General features: G+C 40.6%; 1 protein-coding gene across 4 annotated transcripts in view; it reads left to right on the forward strand.

The window, feature by feature from the left end:
• carhsp1 (calcium regulated heat stable protein 1) overlaps positions 1-23,003 on the forward strand; it is a 112,019-nt gene that overhangs the window by 81,306 nt on the left and 7,710 nt on the right. For all 4 annotated transcript variants that reach the window (XM_060840694.1, XM_060840697.1, XM_060840695.1 and 1 more), the window contains exon 3: positions 11,598-11,720. In XM_060840694.1, coding sequence (XP_060696677.1) covers positions 11,598-11,720 — 123 coding nt within the window. The remainder of the gene's footprint in view (positions 1-11,597; positions 11,721-23,003) is intronic.

Raw genomic sequence — 23,003 nt, forward strand, 5'->3', positions numbered from 1 at the left:
TAGTGAGTTTTGAGCTTCCAGATATTTTGGCTTGTGCTGTAAAATGTGATTCTTGTATTTCTAAGAAATTTGAGGAGTTCCTTTGTTACAAAGCTTAAGAGCACTCAATTGATTTGCTTCAAATCCAATTTGTCAAAACTAGACAAGTCCACTCCATATCCATCCTTGGCTCTCATCCATTTAACATTTGGCATCATATAAAGACACAGGATTAAGTTTCTTACATACATTGAAGATCCCACTCCTGACAGTCATATCTTAATGGGCGGAACAGTGGTACAGTGGTTAGCACTACTGCCTCACAGCGCAGGGTTCAACCCGGGTTCAATTCCCTCTCCAGGCAACTGACTGTGTGGAGTTTGCACGTTCACCATGTGTCTGTGTGGGTTTCCTCCGGGTGCTCCGGTTTCCTCCCACAGTCCAAAAATGTGCAGGTTAGGTGAATTAGGTGTAGTGTTAGGTGTAGGGGAATGCATCTGGGTGGATCGGTGTGGACTTGTTGGGCCAAAGGGCCTGTTTCCACACCGTAAGTAATCTAATCTAATCTAATATCCAACCATATTACAATTATAATTATGATACTACTGTGAGGAAAAGCAGGCAAGTGTGAATTCTTCTAGACAGCTGGCAAGGAAATGATGGACGGGTGCCCTCCTTTTGTGTTGTCACTATCCAATGATCCTGTACCTTTACCACTTGTTCCATTTGCTTGTCTGATATCAAGGCTTGGTCCAGATACAGTTTCCTTCAAGTAAATGTTTGGTAGGTGAAGCCATCACAAACTCTACTTTTTCTCCCTATTCTGTGCTTGACCCCAGTTTTTGACTGTGGGCTGAAACAGGCAGTTCATGATCTGTTGGCATTCTATTTGAATGTGAACTGTGCTGAGCTCCTAATCTAGATATTCTCACTCACAAGCACTATCAACTTGCAATGCTAACATCTGTTTCTAGCACAACCTCCTGTGTGTTCCTTCAACTGTCATTCATTTCTTAGCTCCTCTAGTTCAGTGCTATCCTCCCATGTTCTGTGAATTTCAGGTTATTCAAAATCTGCTCTGTGTCTCCTGTATTGTACCACTCATCAGAATTTCGACAGAGAGGTAACACCCATTCTGACCAGTCCTGACGAACCTATCCTAACAGTCACTGCATGAGGTGTCAGATCAGTATTCCTTCATGTGAATCCAAGGAAAGCGACATGACCAGACGGAGTACCAGGCCATGCACTCAGTATGCGCAGATCAACTGGCAGAGGTCTTAGAGTCATAGAGATGTACAGCATGGAAACAGACCCTTTGGTCCAACCTATCCATGCTGACCAGATATCCCAACCCAATCTAGTCCCACCTGCCAGCACCTGGCCCATATCCCTCCAAACCCTACCTATTCATATACCCATCCAAATGCCTCTTAAATGTTGCAATTATATCAGCCTCCACCACATCCTCTGGCAGCTCATTCCATACACGTACCATCCTCTGTGTGAAAACATTGCCCCTTAGATCTCTTTTATATCTTTCTCCTCTCTCCCTAAACTTATGCTCTCTATTTCTGGACTCCCATCCTTGTAAATCTTTTCTGAACCCTTTCAAGTTTCACAACATCTTTCTGATAGGAAGGAGACCAGAATTGCACGCAATGTTCCATCAGCGGCCTAACCAATGTCCTGTACAGCCGCAACATGACCTCCCAACTCCTGTACTCAATACTCTTGACCAATAAAGGAAAGCACACCAAACATCATCTTCACTATCCTTCTCATTGTTCAAAGTTTGGCAGAAGATTTGTAGTTCGGGTGCTCGTTGTTGTGGTTCTGTTTGCCGAGCTGGGAATTTGTGTTGCAGATGTTTCGCCTCCTGTGTAGGTGACATCCTCAGTGCTTGGGAGCCTCCTGTGAAGCGCTTCTGTGATGTTTCCCATTGTTCCTGCCTGTTTCAGGAAGGCTCATGCGGCATGTCTCAATGACTACTGTCCAGTGGCCCTAATGGTCATGAAGCGCTTTAAAAGGCTGGTCATAGCAATAATCAACTCCAGCCTCCCCACTACTCTTGACCCACTCCAATTTGCCTGTCGGATCCACGTCAGATACCATATCACTTGCCCTTCACTCCTCCACGTGTTGACACCAAGAACAGCTATGTAAGAATCCTACTGATTGACTACAGTTTAGCCTTCAACACTATTATCCCCTCGAGACTGATTACTAAACTTAGTGATCTTGGACTAAGCCCCACTCTCTGCAACTGGATCCTCAGTTTGCTGACCCACAGGCCAAAATCGGTGAAGATTGGAAGCAATATTTCATCCTCAGTAACATTTAACACTGGAGCTCCCCAGGGATGTGTACTCAGCCCCCTACTGTACTCACTGTATACGCATGACTGTGTCGCCAAATACCAGACTAATGCCATTTACAAGTTCGCTGATGACGCCACCATAGTTGGTCGTATCTCAGATGGCGATGAAACAGACTGCAGATGGGAAGTGGAAGACCTGGAAAAATGGTGCACTGAGAACAACCTAGCTCTCCAATCTGGCAAAACCAAGGAACTCATTATTGACTTTCAGCAGGATGTTACTCATGCCCCCCTACAAATTAACAGCACAGGAATGGAACGAGTGGAGAGAGACAAGCTCCTGGGAAAGGTCATCCACATCAAGCTTTATTGGATTCTTCATGTGGATGCACTGATTACAAAGGTCCAACAACGTCTCCTCTTCTTCAGGCAACTGAGGAAATTTGGCATGACCGCGAATACCTTTGCCAACTTTTGTTTGTGCGTCATTGAGAGCATTTTGTCTGGATGTATCACTACCTGGTATGGCAACTGTACTATTTAAGATCAGAGACCGTTACAGAGAGTGGTGAACTTGGCCCGGACAATCACATAGGCCAACCTCCCATCTATAGAATCCATCTACCAGGCCCACTGTCAAGGAAAGACCAACAGCATTCTCCACGATCCATCCCACTCTGGCAATATTTTCCTACAACCTCTACCTTTGGGGAGAATGTACAGAAGTCTGAACACGTGCACCTGCTGGTTTCGAAACAGTTTCTACCCTACTGTTAGAATACTGAATGGACTCAGCAACTCTTAACATTCGCCTGTACCTGTGTTTTTGTTTTTGCTGCTGTTCACCTATTATTTGCCTATCTATGCTAGTTAACTCTGTGATCTGCCTGTATTGCTTGCAAGACAGAGCTTTTCACTGTACCTCAGTACATGTGACAAATTCAATTCAATTCAATCACATCATCCTCACTGACCTGCATCGGGTGCTCGTTCCTTAACACCATCTATTTAAAATTCTCAAGCTTGTGGTTAAACCTGTAATGCCTTATCCTCCTCTAACCCTATAGCAGCTTCTAGACCTACAGTGCCCTACAGTGTTTCCCCTACTTGAGAGTTTTCTTGAGTGAAAGAAAGAGGAATTATATTACCTACTAACTTGAAAATAGTAAAACATCACATTTAACACACACTCGCGTGCATACTAAGTTAAAAGAAGGGGAGAGAAGTATTAGGGGAGGCAATAGCATAGTGGTATTATCGCTGGACTATTAATCTACGACCCAGGTTTGAATACCGCCATGGTCGATGGTGGAATTTGGATCCAGTAAAGATATGGAATGAAGAGTATAATGATGACCATGAATCCGTTATTGATTATTGGATAAAACCCATTTGGTTCACTGATGCCCTTAAGGGAAGAAAACTGTCTTCCTTACCTAGTCTGGTCGACGTGTGACTCCAGACCCACAGCAATATGGTTGACTCTGAATTGCCCTCTGGGCAGTTGGGGTGGACAATAAATGCTGGTCTAGCCAACGCACTATCACTGAACCAAAACATTTCCTACAAATATTTTCCAATGAACCTGTGCAAGATGTTATTTCACTCTTCAGGAGCAGGGTTAGACCTGAACCCAGGCTTCCTTGCTTGGACTACATGAGCCATCCCCTGTATTCCTATTGATATTTCTATATCTGTCTGTTCAGAGATGTTATTACACACGTCTGGAACAGGTGGGACTTGAACCCAGGCCACCTGGCTCAGAGATAGGGGCTCTACCACTGCATTCCTATGTATAAGCAGTGACAAACACTAGCACCTGACATGTTGTAATCCTTGCCCACTTTGTCCCCATCCCCATTCCTGAAGAAGGGCTCATGCCTGAAACGTCTACTCTCCTGCTCCTTGGATGCTGCCTGACCTGCTGTGCTTTTCCAGCAACACATTTTCAGCAAAGTTGCCTTGAGTCAATCACTGTTGTCTTCAGTTTAAATTGATCTCCTGGGTACCACACTGGATGGAAGTTGTCTTGATTTCCGGGACAGTCACAATTGGCCTTACTTTTGAAGCTTGAATTCTTGTTAAATTTGAACTAAGCCAGTAATAATCCCAAACTGACCATCAGTGAGCAAAGTACCTCTGAATAAATTCCTTTGATAGTACTGTCAACTCTTCTTTCAGTCGCTTTGCTGAAGTATGAGTGGTAATTGGGCAAATGAGATTTTTCCTTTTTGTGGGCAGCATCATGAAACAGATGCAGATTGCAAAGCCTTCCTCTGATTTGCTGGTCATGCAACTGCAGTGATTGTAATGAGGTGAGCCAGATGGACTTAATAGAATATGAGTTTCCTGATTGGGGCTGTTAATTTGATCTAATCAGAGAGCCCGGGCTGACAGGTAAGAGCAGGAGTGTCAGACATCTTGTTCACTCTAAGGGGAATTGGATCAGTGTGAGGACTCTCCACCTGTAAATGTGGGGTGATTTGTGATGAGATTCTGGCCTCTGGAATGATTTCAGGAACCACGTGGCTTTATTGATAGGAGTGCAAACAACCAAATTAGAAAAACAATTGGCTGCGTCGTAGCTTCATCAGGGTGACGCTTCATTTTCAGTTATGTCTGCTGCTGCTTCTGGAAGCATTTTTATCCTGTCATTGAACCAGAATAACTTGATTTGTGATGGAGGACTGAGGTATGTAATGGGTGTGATTGTAATGAACTACATTTTTGCTGTTGTCTGTGTGTTAAATGAGCTCGTAATCTGCCCCAACGCAACACTGTTGACACTATATAAAGATAAGTTGTGAACTGCATGTGAATTGCTGGTCACTTCTACCCAACACCAACATGGCCAGATTATTTTTGTGACAATTAGATGGGAGATGACAAAGATAGCAAGGTTACTCCCTCGCATTATTTATCTCCCTACCTGCTCCATGGCAATTTGGCAACAATAGTTTTTTGGACTCTGCCAGCTCAGTTAGTGGTCATATTGCCAGCTATTTAACACTTTTTTTCAAGTGGTGTTCATCATGGAGCACTGACCATCACCGATCAGATAGTCACTCTTCCTGTTACTGGAACAGCTCTGCAATTGGTTCCAGGTATCCCTGAGAATGACTTTGCAAGGTTGACCAGGCAGTGGGTTGCCTTTGAGTCTGAATCCGATGCCCAGGTCTGAGCCCTTTTATTGTAGAGATTTGATAACAGTAAAGTTTCCTTCGAGGAATGTCAATAGTTTGGTTGTAGAACCCAGTGTGTACTTGGATAGTATTTGCTGACCTGGTTTGTGGAGCATAAAAAGTCTAACACATATAGATTTTTTTTTAAACCATCAGCATATTTTCAGATGTTGTAATTGAGTTAGTGAGGAGCTTTTTAGGATCATCATTGTCCCATAACAACAGGCACACAATCCTTTATCTGAAGTCCTTGGGGCCAGTTTTTTGGAATTTGGAATTTTTCAAATTTCAGAATAAATGACTTTTTCAGTGAAATAAAAAAACCTTACCAAACAGCAGACCCATGTGTGAACAGTACAAGCACTGAGGTCTGCCAATGCTGTGCCATGTCACAGCTTAGTGGAGGTGGGTCACCTGTTCACATGCCAAACAACCTTGTTATACAGAAAAATTACTTCACAAAATAAGCTTCGGATTTTGGAGGTTTTCAGACTTCAGAATTTCAGATAAAGGATTGTATACCTGTGCTTAGAATAAAGCAAAGCTAAACTATAAACAAAACTCAAAATAATAATAATTTATGTAAATTGTTGAGTTTTGGATCTACGTTTTGGGAATGGTTGATTTGTGTGCTTTTCTGAGGGAAACTTCAGAAATTAACTGAGAGAGTAGCAAAGTTTACACTTTCGCATTTGATCCTTCAAGGATGCTTTGAACTGAGTTGTAGAAGTTAAATTGCTTGGGTTGGTTTGTTATTTGTGTGGTAGCCATCTTTTAGTGTTGTGTAACTGGCGTTTCGGCTGATTATGCAAATCTTTAGTATTAAACCCTGTTTAAGAACATGTTAACAAGCAGTGCTAAATACTTCCTGAAATAATGTCATTTTAATGTTGGAATGCTGATTTCTCAATTGTAATCAAGCTATCATCAACATGCAGACCATGTTATAACAGGTGAAATCTTGTTTCACATCAGTTGGTGCATGGCTTTAGAATAAAAGGAAACTTTTCTTTATCATTGGATCTCTGTTCTTTTGATGCACTTGGCCTGTTGTGACAATTCATCATCTTTGCTATACTTGAAGTCAATGCCTAAGTTGTATTCTTTTCGTAACAATAGAGCTGACGTGAATCATTACTGACAGCAATTTTTCATGAGTCACCAGATGGGAAACAGGAGCAGGATTCTGATTGATGTTTATTTTCACTTTCCCCTTTCTCTACTTGCCAAGCTTACTGAGGGGACTCGATTCCACCATAGCTACCACTATTGCCTCGATGCTTCCTTAGGGTTTTCCTCGTCTTGTGTGGCTTGATACATTAAAAAAAACACCATGGGATGAATCATACGGAAAGTCAATTTTATTTGAAAAGTATCCTTGTGATAGATCATTTGAGAATTGATTGAAGCAAATAGCTTTGCATGTTTTATTGAATTTATGTCCCATCTCCCATTTGAATATTGCATCTTGTGTAGCACAACAGCGAAGGAATCATTGAAAGTATAGACGGGAGAGAGATATCCACATTTCCTGCTGTGTTTCTAACGAAGTGGCAACAGGACAGATTATTGACTATAAACTGAGAGAGCCAACATCTGACAAACTGAGCAACATCTAACGCTAATCAATGACTTAAGATAAATGATCCCCAAGACTTTTTGATCAGAGGTTCCCAAATCAGCTTTGAGTATGGAATAGAACTCAACAATTTGTGCCCCTTCTTAATAAGAAACATTACTTCTGTATTAAATAAGATGTTTTTATTTTATCATACAATCATAATCCCTACAGTGCAGAAAGTCTTGGCTAACATAACATCTTGCTTAAGACAGAAAATAGTATAAACAGCACGATGCCACTGCTCACCAATGAAAGGTGTTTGCTTGTCAATGCTTAAGGCTTGGACCTGCCAAACAATAACAGGCAATTAAAGATGGATTCCAATTCCAAGTTAGCCCCTTCCATGCTCAGACAACTGATCTTGCTGCGCTGGCCACTTTAAATATGCAGACAATGCCAGGTTTAATTTCTATTTACTTATCCAATTTAACAATTTTTTGAAAATTGTTTGATTTGAAATCAATGAAATGCAAAAAAGTCACAAATCTAAAGATCACAAATGCAATAACCTGAATATAAGAAGCTTTCTTTAATTCAGTGAAAATCTGCAATGTGGTCACAGTTTTCAAAGTAGGGTCAGGTTGAAAGGAAGGGTTTGATGATGTTAGACACCAACAGTTAAAGACTTTGAAAATGTTTTACTGGGATAATCCAGGAAATTACAGGCCAGTGGACCTTATGTCAGTGGTAGGAAAATTATTGGAGGTGATTTACTCACATTTGTGGAGAAAAAAATGGACTTATTAGCAATAGGCAGCATGGTTTTGTGTGGGGAAGGAGGTGTGTCTCAAACCTGAATTCATTGAGGAAGTGACAAAGATAATTAAGGGAAAGGCAATTGATTGTCTGTAAAAACTCTAGCAAGGCCTTTGATAAGGTTCCTCAATACAGGGTGATACACAACGTGAAGTCACATTGAATCCACAGTAAGTGGATAAGATGAATACAGAACAGGCTTTGATACAGAAGACAGAATGCAGCAGTGGAAGGGTGTTTTTCTGACTGGAGATCTGTGACCAGTGGTCTTCTGCCGGGATCAGTGTTGCGACCGCTGTTGTTTGTGAAATATACAAATGACTTTGAGGAGAATGTAGGTGGCCTGATTAGTAAGTTTGCAGAGAACACACTGATCCGGGGAGCTGCAGATACTGAGGAGGATTGCCAGAGATTACAACAGGATACGGACAGGTAAGTGACTTGGGTGGAGAAATGGCGGAAGGATTTTAATCTGGACAAATGTGAGGTGATGTATTTTGGGAGATCTAATGGTGGAACTCTTAGTAACATCACCATACAGAGGGATCTAAGTGTACAGGTCCTTAGTTCCAAGAAAATAGCAACACAAATGGATAAGGTGGTCAAGACGACATACAGCATGTTTGCCTTCATCAGTCAGGGCATCAGGAATGAAAATTAGTAAGTCATGTTGTAGCTGTATAGATGTCTAGTCAGGCCACATTTGGAATATTGTGTGCAGTTTTTGTCGCTACACCAGCAGAAGGATGTGAGGGCTTTGGAGACAGTATACAAACCATTTACCAGGGTGTCGCCTGGCTGGAAGTTACTAGCTATGAGCAAACTATGATTGGGCAAACTTGATTTGTTTTCCTTTGAGCATTGAAGGATGAGGGTTGATCTCATAGAGGTTTACCAAATTGAGAGGCATGGGATAGAATGGATAATTGGAGCCTTTTTCCCCAGGGTAGAAATGTCAGTTAAAAAGGGACATAAGTTTTAAGTTAAAAGGGGGATGTTTAAAGGAAATGGATGAGGCAAGTTGTTTTACACAGAGTGTGCTAAGTGACTGAAATGCACTGCTGTTGGAGGTGCGGAGGCGGATATAATAGCAATGTTTAAGAGCATCTTGAAAAATATATGACTAGGCAGGAAATACAGACCCTGTAGAGTAAACGATTTAAAGTTTAGAAAGGCACCATGTATCAGCATAGCCTTGGTGGGCCAAAGGGCCTGTTCCTGTACTGTGCTGTTTCTGGTTCCTTGTATACAACTGCATTGTTCTTTGAGTGCAGTCACTATATGGATTACTGTTAGATTCAAGAAAGTAAGAGGCCTCAAACTTCTTTTTTGAGAAAAAAGGATACTTTATTGAAGTAACAATACACACAATAAAAACCGATTAAATGTCACAAACTCCATTTTGTCAGTTTGGGATTAGAATTTTAATCAGCATTGTTGAGGCGAGCATTCAAAGTCTCTGCTGCAGCCACTGACAAAATGTGAGCAGAATGTGGCAAAAACCAGAGTATGATGAGTTTGAGTTTGTTTGCTCCTGTGCTCACTTTGGTTCTCACTGTGGCCCACTTGAGACACTTTCACTCTTGATTTCACTGGCACGCAATAAAGCCCTCAGATCCTGATCCACACTCCTCACATTCTGGTGATGTTTACCATTGTCCAGCCTGATGTTTTGGAACCTCTGAATCTAAGCACTCGGCTGGAGGGTGAGCCTTTGAGCAGTGGCCAAGATAGAAAAGTAAAGTTTACCAGGTAACGTGGCAGCTAAGTTGATGACCCAGACCACCTGTGAGCAATTTCACTGGTCAGAAATAATGTTGTAGAAAGTGATGCTATTTACAAAGTGTGTCAGATGGTTACAACAAAGTGGAAAGCTTGCGTAAAAAAATCTAATCCTTGATGTGCCCTGATATAATTACTGACTGAATCAGCTGAATTGCAGTCATAGGGAGGGCATCCTCACATGTGGGATAACTCCAGCACCAACTGCAGCTTGTGTTGTTTCTGTGGGAAGTTGGGCTTGGGGAGAACCACAGTTCATCTGGCCAGTAGAACTGTGCATGTACTGCTTGAGCAGAGTTTGAAAGAGGACTTGAGATGCCATAATTCTTTCAGGCCTCCATGTGGTCTGAATGATGACCGTAGTTTGCTCAGTTAGGCCAGTCTTTGGTTGAGCTAGCTTGAATTTGGGATGTGTTTGCAAAATGTGCTGTTGTGTTTGATGTTTGTTGAGTTGATAATAGTTGAGGACAATTTGCAATGCAAATTACTGTCAAAGCTCTTGTCAATGGCAGTGGTGGAGTCAAATGACAAAATGAGATATTTTGGACATTGAAGAAAATGATGTGCAGGACATTGTTTTATTGACTAAAAAAAGTTTGTTGCTAGAGAACCCCGAGATGTGTCTCTAAGTTAACATGGACAATAACAAACTAACAGTTGAACAGTGACCAGAATGATATTTGTACTGTAATATGTGCATTGACCTAATATGTCTACTACTTTTGAGTTGTTTACAGTCACTTAATCCATAACTTGACAGAAATTGCAAAATCTGTTCCTTTTGCTTTCAGAAGTCATTACTAGTTCTAATTTTTCTGTATTTTGTTGTTTTGTAAATAGTTTCACTCCTTAAAACTCTGAAATGTCAATGAAGTGTTTTTTTTTAAAAACTCTGTATAATGTTAATTCCTCATTTTTTACACAGGGACAGGGATAGGCGGAGGGCAGAGTTGACATTGTGCAGAGATATGCGGTTTGTACAGTTGGAAAAGATTACATAGTTGACCAGCAGCCAAGAAGGATTTGAAATCCAGGATTAAAAATTCAAAATGGATGTGCATTACCAGAGGGGGCTAGTGTATATTGGTGAGCACAGGGTGAATGGACGCTGGTGCAACTTATTTTTGCAATGATGTGGAGGAGCTGGTGTTGGACAACCATCTGAAAAAGGAACAGCACTCTGAAAGCTAATGCTTCCAAATAAGACAATAACATGAAGAAGAAATGGCGCTCCAAAAGCTAGTGCTTCAAATAAATCTGTTGGACTATAACCTGGTGTTGTGTAATTTTCAACCAAGTTATTGTACAACTAGCTGAGGTTTGGAGCGTTCTTTAATATAACTAATAATAGATGCTGAGGAAAAGTCTTCCACAAATAGAGGTTCTAAATTGCAACTCATTACCACATAGAGTATTTGAGGCAATTATCACAGAGTGCATTTTAGAGGAATCCAGATAGGTATGTGAGGGATAAAGGAATACAGAATATTCCAATAAGGTGAGACAAAGTCAAATGGGAGGAGACTACTGTGAAAATGGGCCACTGGAGCCAAATCACCAGCCTTTGTGTTGCACATTTGAGATACTTTTTTGCTTTCCCCTTTCTAGCTGATGTTAAATTTAAACCCTAATCAGTAAGCTCTAATTTTTTTAAAACGTGTTTGCAAGTATCTCATACTGAACACTCCTTTGTTGGGTTTATGTAAACATACTGCAGCAGAGCAATTGACTCTTGGTGAATATTTTATACTACGGAGTCTGATCTGAGTTTCAGAGCAGGGTTCTGATCCACTTGCTACAAATTTGTTACCAGTGAAAATGTGACCGATAATGAAATTGCAAAATAGATTAGTAATTATGTATTAAGGAGCATAAGTTTTATATCATGTTAATAGGATTGCTTCACAGTCTAAGTAAGGCAGCTAAACAGCTATCATTATTCCTAATTCTGTTACAGAACCGCTCGAGCAGCAGAAGGACCAGTCTTCAAAGGAACTTGTAAGTGCTTTTCGCGTTCGAAAGGTCATGGATTTATCACCCCTGTGGACGGAGGACCAGATATCTTTGTTCACATCTCTGAGTAAGTTGTCTTCAGCATGTTTGTCTGAATGATATGATGAGGCTAACGTAAACAAATATTATTAAGAGAATGAAAGAAATAGAATTCCTTTAATCCTAGCCAAACTGGTGACTCATTGATTGATAACCAGTAAGTTCAGTAGCGATAGACATCTTGGACTGACATCATCTTATTGATATTCCTATTTTTTAAAATGGTCCTTATGTGTACTGTTACGAAAAAAAATCAGTCAAATGGTTGCATTCAGGAAGCATTGGTAGAATCTGTTTATTCACCCCCTAAGAGTTGTTAACACAGCATTAAGCAAGAAATAATTAGTGCTTCTAACAAAGCAGTGTAATAAACATGGATAGCTTTAATCATAACAACTGAGCAATTGAGATGGTGAGCGATGTGTGGACGATGAGCTTGCAAAAAGTGCTGTCATGACAGTTTCTTAAAACAATAAGTTGCAAAACCAGCTAGGATGAAACCGTCATAGTTCTGGTATTATGTAATGAGATGGAGTTAATCTGTAGTCTCTCAATGAAGCATCCTGGGCAGGGGAAGTGATCAAAACACTATTCAATTCCATCTTAAATTTTTGAAAGTGGCATTATCAGAGTCCAAAGCAAGAATCTTAAAACTTAAGTACAATTCCGTAGGTGTGAATAGAAAACCAGCTTCAGATTGGGTAAATAGGAGAAATGTTAAAAAAAAACTGATTCAGTACTTTTAAACAGTACATATTTATTGGGGGAAATTAAAAAGACCCAAATATTTGGAAATAATAGAAGTTGAGTTGGTGCCTTGGGGGGGCAGAGACAGGTAAAATTCTTCAACATGTTATAAAAACCATACTTTTTTTCCCTGTATTATTGATTGTGGACTAATTAGAGGGAAAAGCAGCAATTATTTTAAAACCAAGGATTGTGGAAGGAATTGCCACACTATTATAAGACAAGCTGCTGAAACTCATTTATACAATGTTTACACTACTACTTTGTTCAAGCAGTAGGGAAAGGTGTTTGTGACGGGCTTGATGGTGGAGGGGTCAAGGTATTTTTAGAGTGAGATTCAGCAAACAGCGTGTAGGTTGTGCAAATGTGACCAGCCGTGGATGGCAAAAGTCAGTAGCGTGGTGAGCACTCCCTGTACGGTTCCTGGCTAGCTGAACTGCTCATGGGTGTGAACAATACAGGAAGAAGCCTTGGAACTGCTGTAAGGGAAGGTGGTGTGTCTGTCTCTTCCTGTAGTAAGCTTACCTGCATTCTGAAGAAAACCACCAGTTGCAATCAACTGTAGCCTTTGACTGCAAATTATCATAGTTCCTAGTTGAGTACCTATTGCCCTGCAGTGAAGAAACCTGGAGAAATGAGATTGAAGAACCAGAAGTCCTATCAAGTCAATAGGCTCACCTCAGGGAACTCTAAGGATTGGTGCTGGTAAACTGTGGTTCCCAGTTTTTGTTACTTGCACCCATAAAACTCACTTTGTTTATTTCACACTCACTCTCACACACTGTCTGACTCTCTCTCCCTCCCCCTCTCTCTCACTCTCTTGGAGGTCATATTTCAGCTGGTATAGTCAATAGTATGGGTATTCAGAATATTTTGGCAATGGTATTGAAGGCATGCTCCAGAATAAGTAGCCCACCCTAGCAATGCCATGATAGTAGAGTGACAACACTGGTATCCAACCAGCTGTGTGAAGAATTGCCCAGGTATGTGCTCCTGCAAATAACTGGAGAATTCCAGTCTGTCACCATCACGTTAGTCTTCTCTTGATCAACAGCAATGTGCTGAAGGAGTTGTCGATAGTGTTATCAAGCAGCACTAGCTTGTTTACTGTTGCTCAGTTTTGTTTCCACAATGGCCACTCAGCTCCTGACCCTGCCTTTTCCTCACACATCCATCAAATCTTTCCTTTTAGTGTGGTGCTGCTTGCTTCTTCAATCAATCTATATGAGTGAGTTCCACTTCCTCACAACTGTGTGTGAAGAAATTCTTTCTAAATTCTCCATTTGATTCCTTACCAGCTGATGCTGTCTTATGTATTCCCAGATCTCTGTTGCTGTCTCTTTCCTCATTTTAGTTTCATGCCATTCATGCATGTGGTCTCCTCATTTTCTTGAACAAAAAAATACTTTGCCATATTGAATATAATTTTCTGATTCAATCTGCAAGCTGGGATTATCTTTCTGTATTTTGGTGCATTTCTCTGTACTATAATCCAATTTGATATAATCTAGAAATTTAGCAACCATACATTTGGTACCTTCAGTCACGTCATTGATATAAATTGTAGATTGTCGCGATCCCAGCACTGATCCCTATGGCAATCCATCCATTACATCCTGCTAACCTGAAAATGATCCCTTCCTGCCAATTCTCTGCCTCATGCTAAATACCTATTCTCTATCCATGATATTGTGCTGGATCCTACATAATGAACTCTTATTTTGAAAAGTAACCATTGGGTGTGGCAACTTATCAAATGTCTTTGGAGGCCATATTGCAGCACATCTACAGGTTCCCCCTTATCTATGTTGCTTGCTACTGTCTCAACTCCAAGAAGTCAGTCAAAAAAAAAGCAGGGTGACACAGTGGCTCAGTGGTTAGCACTGCTGCCTCAGAGCACCAGGGACCCGGGTTGGATTCTAGCGTTGAGCGACTGGCTTAGTGGAGTTTGCACGTTTTCCCTGTGTCTGCATGGGTTTCCTTCGGGTGTTCGGGTTTCCTCCTTCAGTCCAAAGATGTGCAGGTTAGGTGAATTGGTGTGCTAAATTGCCCATAGTGTTCAGGGATGTGTGGGTTAGGTGCATTAGTCAGGGCTAAATATAGGGTAGGGGAAGTGGGTCTAGGTGGGTTACTCTTTGGAGGGTCGGTGTGGACTTGTTGGACCAAGGGGCCTGTTTCCACACTGTAGGGATTCTATGAGAATGATTTTCCCTGAAATCATTTATGTGTATGGGAAGCAACAGAAGTCACAACATCGGTCTTCATAGGCTTCTTAAATCTCTATGTGCAAGTAATATTATGTTTGGAGCTTTACAATTAATGTGACCAGGTCCTCTATTTAATGCTCTCACCTGAATATAGTTACTGAGTGAGTATCTAAGAAGAAGATCAGATTTACCACAGAGTGCAGATGCTCCATTTGAGTTTACAGAAAGGCCTGGAACTAACTATTTATATGTTCCCAACATGAAATGAAAGCTTGAGTCACCAACACAGATGTTTTTAAGGAGCCATAACAGCCACCTTGTCCATGTTTGCTTAAAACATTCCTCCAATCTCCTCAGTTTAAAACAAGTATTTTAATGTAGGCAAAATACTGTGGATGCTGGAAGGCTGAAACAAAAACTGAGAACACTGGAGAAGTTGTAATGCTGCCACACCTGTTGAATTTCTGCAGTGTTCTGCATTTATTTCAATCATCTTAATTTGTCTCCCTCAGTTGCTGCTGGACAAATTATTAAACACATTTGTTGACAAACGCTTGAGATCAATGTTAACCCTGAAAAAATACAAGGATGAGCACCCCTTGGACAATATCTTTTATAAGGAGAAAGTGAGGACTGCAGATGCTGGAGATCAGAGCTGAAAAATGTGTTGCTGGAAAAACGCAGCAGGTCAGGCAGCATCCAAGGAGCAGGAGAATCGACGTTTCAGGCATAAGCCTGAAGAAGGGCTTATGCCTGAAATGTCAATTCTCCTGCTCCTTGGATGCTGCGTGACCTGCTGCGCTTTTCCAGCAATATCTTTTATAAACTTTGTTCTGTTTATCAAGGCAGGAACTAACATTTTTTTTCTGATCATTCAAGTAATAATTGTACCAAGTTTCAATAAATGTTTGAACTGCAGTGCAGCCTTTTTGCTCTGACGAGTGATTTATGTTCGTTGCCATGGCTGCAGATATTTAATGAGCTGCATTTTTCTTACAAGTTATACAATTGCTGCCACACATGACAGCAGACATCCTAAATGTTTAATCTGCAGAAGGCTGATGTCAGAAGCTACAGGTAAATCTGCAGGTCTGAGCCGTGTAGAATTTGCTTTATTCCCATTCTGAACTGCTCCTGAGGCTGTGATGGCTGATGATATGGATGTATAAATGTAGACGTGAGAACGGAAGTAGTCCATTCGGCTGCTTGACCGTGCTCTGTCACCCAAAAAGATCATAATGGATCTGATTAGTCCACCTTCCTGACTATCCCTGATAACCTTCATTTCCCTTATCTAGAATAGATCTGCCTCTGCCTTAACAATGTTCAAAGACGTTGCTTTCACTACCTATCAGTGAAGAGAATTTCAAAGACTCAGCACTTCCTGAAACAAATCCTTCTCATCTGTTTTAAATGGTAACCCCTTATTTTTAAAATGTGACCCTGAGTTCTAGACTCTCTTAAAGAGGAAACATCCTTTTGGCATCCACCCTGTCAATTCTCCCCAGGATCTTCCACATTTCTATCAAATCCCCTCTTTATTGTTTCTTTTCCCATGTCACACTTTTTCTTAGCTGTCGCGTCTTCCCAAATTTGATCTCTTATCTCCACTATTTAGTTTAAAATTCTTTATACATCTCTAGTAATGCAGTTCAGTGGAACACTGCGCCCAGCAAGGTTCAAGTGTAGACTGTCCCAAAGGAACAGATGATATTTGATCTAGTATTGATGCACTGCTGTACCATCTAGAAATGACTTCTACCCCACTGCCATTAGAGGCAGACATTCATTTCTCTAGTCTGCTTCGCTTTGTGCAATTTTGCTTGTGGTGCAGATAATAATCTAGAATGAATTGCGTTTGACTTTTTGCTGTTTCAATTTAGTGCCTAAATTTAGTTCCTCGTGCTAACTATGCAGAACCTCTTTCCTTGCCTTGCCTCTCTTTTTGGTACTGACATGGACAATGTCAATCAGATCAAATGTCCTTGTCTCTGTTTGCCAAATACAAACAGGGCGGCACGGTGGCACAGTGGTTAGCACTGCTGCCTCACAGCGCCTGTAGACCTGGGTTCAATTCCCGACTCAGGCGACTGACTGTGTGGAGTTTGCACGTTCTCCCCGTGTCTGCGTGGGTTTCCTCCGGGTGCTCCGGTTTCCTCCCACAGCCCAAAGATGTGCGGGTCAGGTGAATTGGCCATGCTAAATTGCCCGTAGTGTTAGGCAAGGGGTAATGTAGGGGTATGGGTGGGTTGCGCTTCGGTGGGTCGGTGTGGACTTGTTGGGCCGAAGGGCCTGTTTCCACACTGTAAGTAATCTAATCTAATCTAATCAAACTTTGCAAAAACACTGTTCTGTTAATTTGGGTTTATTAACTTTTACAAAATAAAGGCAAGGAACAACGAAGAGGGGTAATATTCCAATTTCTCTTTAGAAGTAACAAAATTATGGCCAGTGTTTTGAGATTCGCTGAACCTCCCATGATCTGGGCAGGAAATTTAACATTTATTCAGCAAGCATTGTCTAATATCTGTAGACCAAGATTCGGACTGTCCAAAGATATTTATTCCCCCTCCATGTCGATTACCTCCAAAGCTGATCTTGATGGAGCTGAAGTCAAGTACTGGAAAATCTCTACCAAATGATGTACACTGAAATCAAATCAGTGAATATGACTGAAGTACTGACGTTAGTTGAGTTCAGTGATTGTAGAGACTACTAAAAGTGTTCATTTGTGTTACACGTGGAACAAAAATGTGCAGTAATTTACAATTCACAAAGAATGGTTCCATGTGAAAATAGGTGATACCATTGTTAAAATTTCAAAACCTAAGAATTATATTGGAGAGCAATTAAAATGGATTATATAATGAGGCAAGAGGCACAACGTTTTGATTTCATTTAAAACTCTACGGCAGATAGTCATGCTCTGTTTTTGAATAAAGATTTGGCACCCACCATATTCTGGGGAGAATAAAGACTTCTTTAAAGCAGACTTTTCAGATTTGATAGGAACTCCAAACTAATTAATCACGTTTTCTGTACTGATGCAGTGTGTGATGCATCCTGCAGTGAACTTACCAAATGCAAATAGTCTGTGTCATGTTCAAGCTTTCATTAAGCCTCTATTGGGTGATTTTCTTGCCAGTTTATCATGGCCCTTTTTTTTGCTGATTTATGGTAGAAACTGTTGAAGGACTCCAGTTATGCTTGCTCTGCATTTGAGGACAATATGCCTTTGAAATGAATAGCGTGACATTGTTGTCATCAGTAGAAATCAGGGCCATAAGACAATGTGAAATGCTGGGGGTAAGGGACAGTTATGGAATTAGTTCATGTAAGCTTATGCCTGTCAGTGAGCAGAGACTTAATTCTTTGAATTTGATTTAGGGATCTAATTTGTGGATTTTCTTTGCAACGAAATGGAGGAAGAGGTTCAGCTCAGAGTGCCATGTTGTACTTTATTTTCAAATTGTTACCACAATTTAAGATTTACTTCATTCAAGAAACTTCATATTTAGAATACTTTTGAAGCGAGCAAAAATGTAACAAAAGATTTGTAGAGACTCTACTGAATATTCTGGATTCATACTGCATGCTATAGAACCCCTTGCCTTGGAGGAAGAAATTTAGTGAAGGCAATTTAATTTCAGATTAAGTAAGCAACTGTTCACAGGATAGCACCTAATCCAGAAATATAGACCGTTCTAAGATCAAATGAAAAGTATGGGACTTCAGTCAATAAGATCATGGGGCGGCATGGTGGCTCAGTGGTTAGCACTGCTGCTTCACAGCGCCAAGAACCCGAGGCCCACCTCCGGCAACTGTCTGTGTGGAGTTTGCACATTCTTCCCGTCCCTGCGTGGGGTTTCCTCCGTGTGCTCCGGTTTCCTCCCACAATCCAAAGTTGCGCAGGTTAGATGAATTGGCCATGCTAAATTGCCGACAATGTTAGGTGCGCTAGTCAGGGGTAAATATTGGGTAAGGGAATGGGTCTGGGTGGGTTACTCTTCAGAGGGTCAGTGTGGACTTGTTGGGCTGAAGGGCCTGTTTCCAATCTGTAGGGAATCTAATCTAATCATGGCTGATCTACCTCAACTTGATTTTCCTCTCCTATCCCCATTAACCCTTCATGTTCCTTAATATTCAAAAGGCTTTCGATCTTTCTTCTATATATGCAAAAACTAATTGTCTATTGCTTTTCACAATGGAGGAATTACAATTTCTTGCCATTGAAGAAATTATACAAAATTGTTTTATATTCTTATGAAAGTGAGCTTCTATTTTGACATTACCGTCAAAGTTGTCCCTGTGTATTTGTGTGTGTGCACGCACTGAATAATTGAACACTGGGGATAAGCTGGTATGAAGGTGATGGCAGAATGTTTTGTGTTTACAAGGTGAACAGGAAGGAAAGCCAATGGGTAAATTACTATTTTGTGGCCATAAGTAGAGTGACATTGACAGTAGGCCTATCCACCCATTTGGAAAGGAAATGGTGGATTGTGTAAGGTGACCTAAGAGAAGATGGAAACAATTAAATTTTTCCTTGACAAAAGGAGAGCGAAAAGACTGTGAGGAAATGGGCTGCTCCTATTTATTCCTCATGAGAGCAATTATAAAAAAAATCTGCTGAATGCATGTTCTGTGCTTCTTATTAGATGTGGGAAAAATTGGAAATGGAATATGTGAGCAAAATGTACCCCTCGTGGTTGCAAGGATCGTGTATGGCAACCCTGTTTGTGTTTTTAAAGTGCTGTCGAACAAAAATGTTAATGATGAGGTTGAATGTTAGTCACGCACTGATTTGTGAAATGAGAAGTGAGAGATTTTCAATTGGTTTAGAAGGTTTTGTTTGGATGTAAACTTTTTATGATTAACAATATTAACAGCAAATCTTTAGCAATTGCTGCTTATTGAGTTCAATCTTTAGATGGTCAGATATCGAGACTGCTGTGCAAAGTTTCCATGTCTTTTTGTGCTGTAAGCAACCACATTATCAAATCCTCAAGACATTTGTTCATGTTACTGTTATTTCTGGCTGCAACCTGTTGCCCCATCGAGTTCATGTAGAAATAAAAAGATCCTCTTTTGCTCTTCCTGATTATGTAGGGCCCAGATAATCCTCTCTGGTGATAGGCATGATGCCAGAGGACTGCCAACATTACAATGTTGTTTAAAAAGGAAGAGATGATTCAAGCAGTTATAGGCTAGTCACCGTAATCTCAGTGGTCAACAAATCATTGGAAAAAAGTCAAAGATAAATCAAATTAAAATAATAAATTAATCAAGGAGAGTCAGCATGGATTTGTTCAGTGAAGGTCATGTCTGGCTAGCTATTGAACTTTTGAGGAGGAGCATAACAAAGAAGATCGAAGAGTGTGGCACATTTGATGTACTCCAAAATAATTTATAGCAAGATTTTGATGGTCCCACATTGTGGACTGGTTAAAAATGTAAGACTTCATAAGAAGCGGTGTAAGTGACATCCTTCTATCATTCACTGTGGCCTGGGACCATCAACAACACCAAGCCTCAAATTGGTTTTGCAGAGGCAACCATTATCACCTGTTTGGTAGCCAGGCTGTTCATTAGTTCTGTCAGCCTCAAATGGCCTCAGCATTGAATTGGTCATTTTCAGTCACCTGTAGCTCAATGACACAAAGTCCATCTTCCCATTTTGCTTTCAGTAGAACAAAAGAGCCATTTCCTTTGTGACATCGAACATTCAAAATAGATGCAGAAGTAGGTCGTTTGGTCCCTCAAACCTGCTGCACCTTCATTAAGACCAAGATTAATCTGGTCTTTTTGTTATAAAGTTGAAGGTGTGTACTGTACCTTTAAGAGAGGATGAATGCTGTTTTGAACTAAGAGCATACAAGCACCTGTGTATATGACGGAATGGCAGTCCCAGAGTGCACTGTAAAATTGAAAATATGTCACATTTGGTGTGAAATGGATACCTGATTTTTGATTGCTGTTTTGACAACAATTCGAATTCAACCAATCAGTTTAAATTATGCCCCAGGATACTAAAACCCAATCGAGTTTGAATTTGTTGTTTTGCCTACATCAGACCAATGAGACAATCTGACATTGGGAGTATAAAAATATGAGCATTTTGAAAATTGGAGAGAGAGCAACTGCCATCCAGACAGATCCAAGAAATTAGGAAACGCTCTGTATCAAAGGTACCTTTTCACATGAAACATATTCACAGTAAAAAGAAAGATGATGACCCAAGGAATTCAAAAGCCAGAAGATGACAACGGCTATGTGATTTTGAAATTAAGTTGATGTAATTTTAATAAATGTCTTGTTGGAACAGCAAATGTTTGTCGAGTTGGAGGCAGGTAATAAACAGTTCAGAGAATGGGGGGGGGGGGGGGGCTTAGAGTTGGGAATCGTTGTTGTTTAATGTTCACTTTTAGAGTTAAAAAAATTGATTTTTAAAAAAATAGTAGAATTTGGGAGTTCTCTGTCATTCATATTTGAATAGATACCGAGGTGAGGTGAGTTTTTCTGGGTGTTTGATTCAATTAACAGAGGGGGTTCAACGCTGTGTCGTAACAGTTTCCATTTCCAAATTCCTATTGACTCCAGGAAACTTCTGCTTTTTTTTTAAGCCAAGGGGGTCAGTCACTCTGTCACTGCCTTAAAAATATTTAATGACCTGGTCTACTCTCCAACAATTACTTCCCTTCCCACAACTTCTGACACAACAGCGGCCTCTTAAATAACTTCTACCATCTTCTGCAACCAAGGCTGCTTCCTCTCACTGCTTATCAGCGATTCATGCACTGCTGCCACTCCTCATCTTAGAGGGAGCAACTTGCAATTCATTATTTGTAGAGAAGGCAATTTAGTTTGAGCGAAAGTGACCAACTGTTTGCAGGATAGCGTCAAATCCAGAAATAAAGACAGTTCTAAGAACTTAACAAAAATATGACCATTTAATAAGATCAAGGCTGACTTACCGCAACTCAGTTTTCCTGTCGTAGTCCCATGTCTCAGGACTCGCTTCAAGTTCCTTAATGACCTCTAGGAAATACGAGACTGATTAGTGTATACGAGTTTCACAAGTACCTCAAGATGAAGAAGGAATTTTAAACGTTTATGATAATATAAAGGAGATGCTAAAAACATTGCATTGTTTTCTTTACAAACGACGATCAAGAAAAAAATCCAAGTCTAGTAGAGAGTTATCTAGTAAGAGAACCACAGAAAAAGAACTGCTCCTACTCACAAAAGAGGAAGCAAAAAAGAAGCAAGAACAGGTAAACTAATCCAAGGGCAATTGTGGGGAAAAATTGCTGGAAACCCAATTCAAAATTGGTGAGCATTTAGAATTGCATACATTAATCGTACAGACAGCATGAACCTGTTAAAAGAAAGTAATGTTTGACAAATTTAACACCTTTTTTGACAAGTGACTTACAGAAGGAAATGCAGTAGATGCACCACATATTGATGTTCAGAGGAGTGTGAAATAATTTTTCAAAGGTGTTTGAAATGATACCTCACAGGACTGGTTGGAGAAAAGTAAACCAGCAACCAACAAGAGAAGGCAGCTCTGTGCACAAACCCACTCTTCACCAGAGTGGAGCCCAGCATGTGGGTGCAAACCTCAATGTTCAAGCCTTTTCAAGTGTTTTCAGACAAACCTGCCAAATGGATTATTCAATTTGATTCAGGCACTAAGGATCACTGAAGCACTCGAAACACAGCATAAGCTCAACACTGATAATATCCCACCCTGCAGTGCTTAAGACCTATGGTCCGAGCCAGCTGTCCCCCAGTGAAAGTATTCCAATCCATCAGTCTTGAATCTTCCTGACAATATGGAAGATTGCCCATGTACATCTCACATAAAAATAAAAGGCCAAATGCTACCCAATGGCCACCTCCCTATAATCAGCGAAATGAAAGGAAGATTCAACAATAGTCAAACTACAATATGCTTATATTGGTTCATGGGACATGGGAGTTATTGGCTGGGCCAGCATTTATCATCCATTCCTAATTGCCCAGAGGGCACTTACAAGTCCACCGTATTGCTGTGGGTCTGGAGTCACTTGTAGCCCAGACTAGGTAAATACAGATCTCCTTCACATTTGTGAATCAAATACGTTTTTATGACAATCAACAGCAGTTCCATGGTCATTGATAGACTAGCCTTCTTACCCGAATTTTATTGAATTCAAATTCCACCACCATTTTTCACTTTTGGACCTATGCCTTCAGACCATTAGCCTGAAAGTCTGGATTACTAGTCCAGTGAATGTACCACTATGTCAGTGCCTCTCACTTCATGGTCTAATGACAATGCTCAGTTTATGTTCCACCAGGATCATGCTGCT

Source organism: Hemiscyllium ocellatum, chromosome 20 (assembly GCF_020745735.1).
Source record: "Hemiscyllium ocellatum isolate sHemOce1 chromosome 20, sHemOce1.pat.X.cur, whole genome shotgun sequence".
Classification (NCBI taxonomy): Eukaryota; Metazoa; Chordata; class Chondrichthyes; order Orectolobiformes; family Hemiscylliidae; genus Hemiscyllium; species Hemiscyllium ocellatum.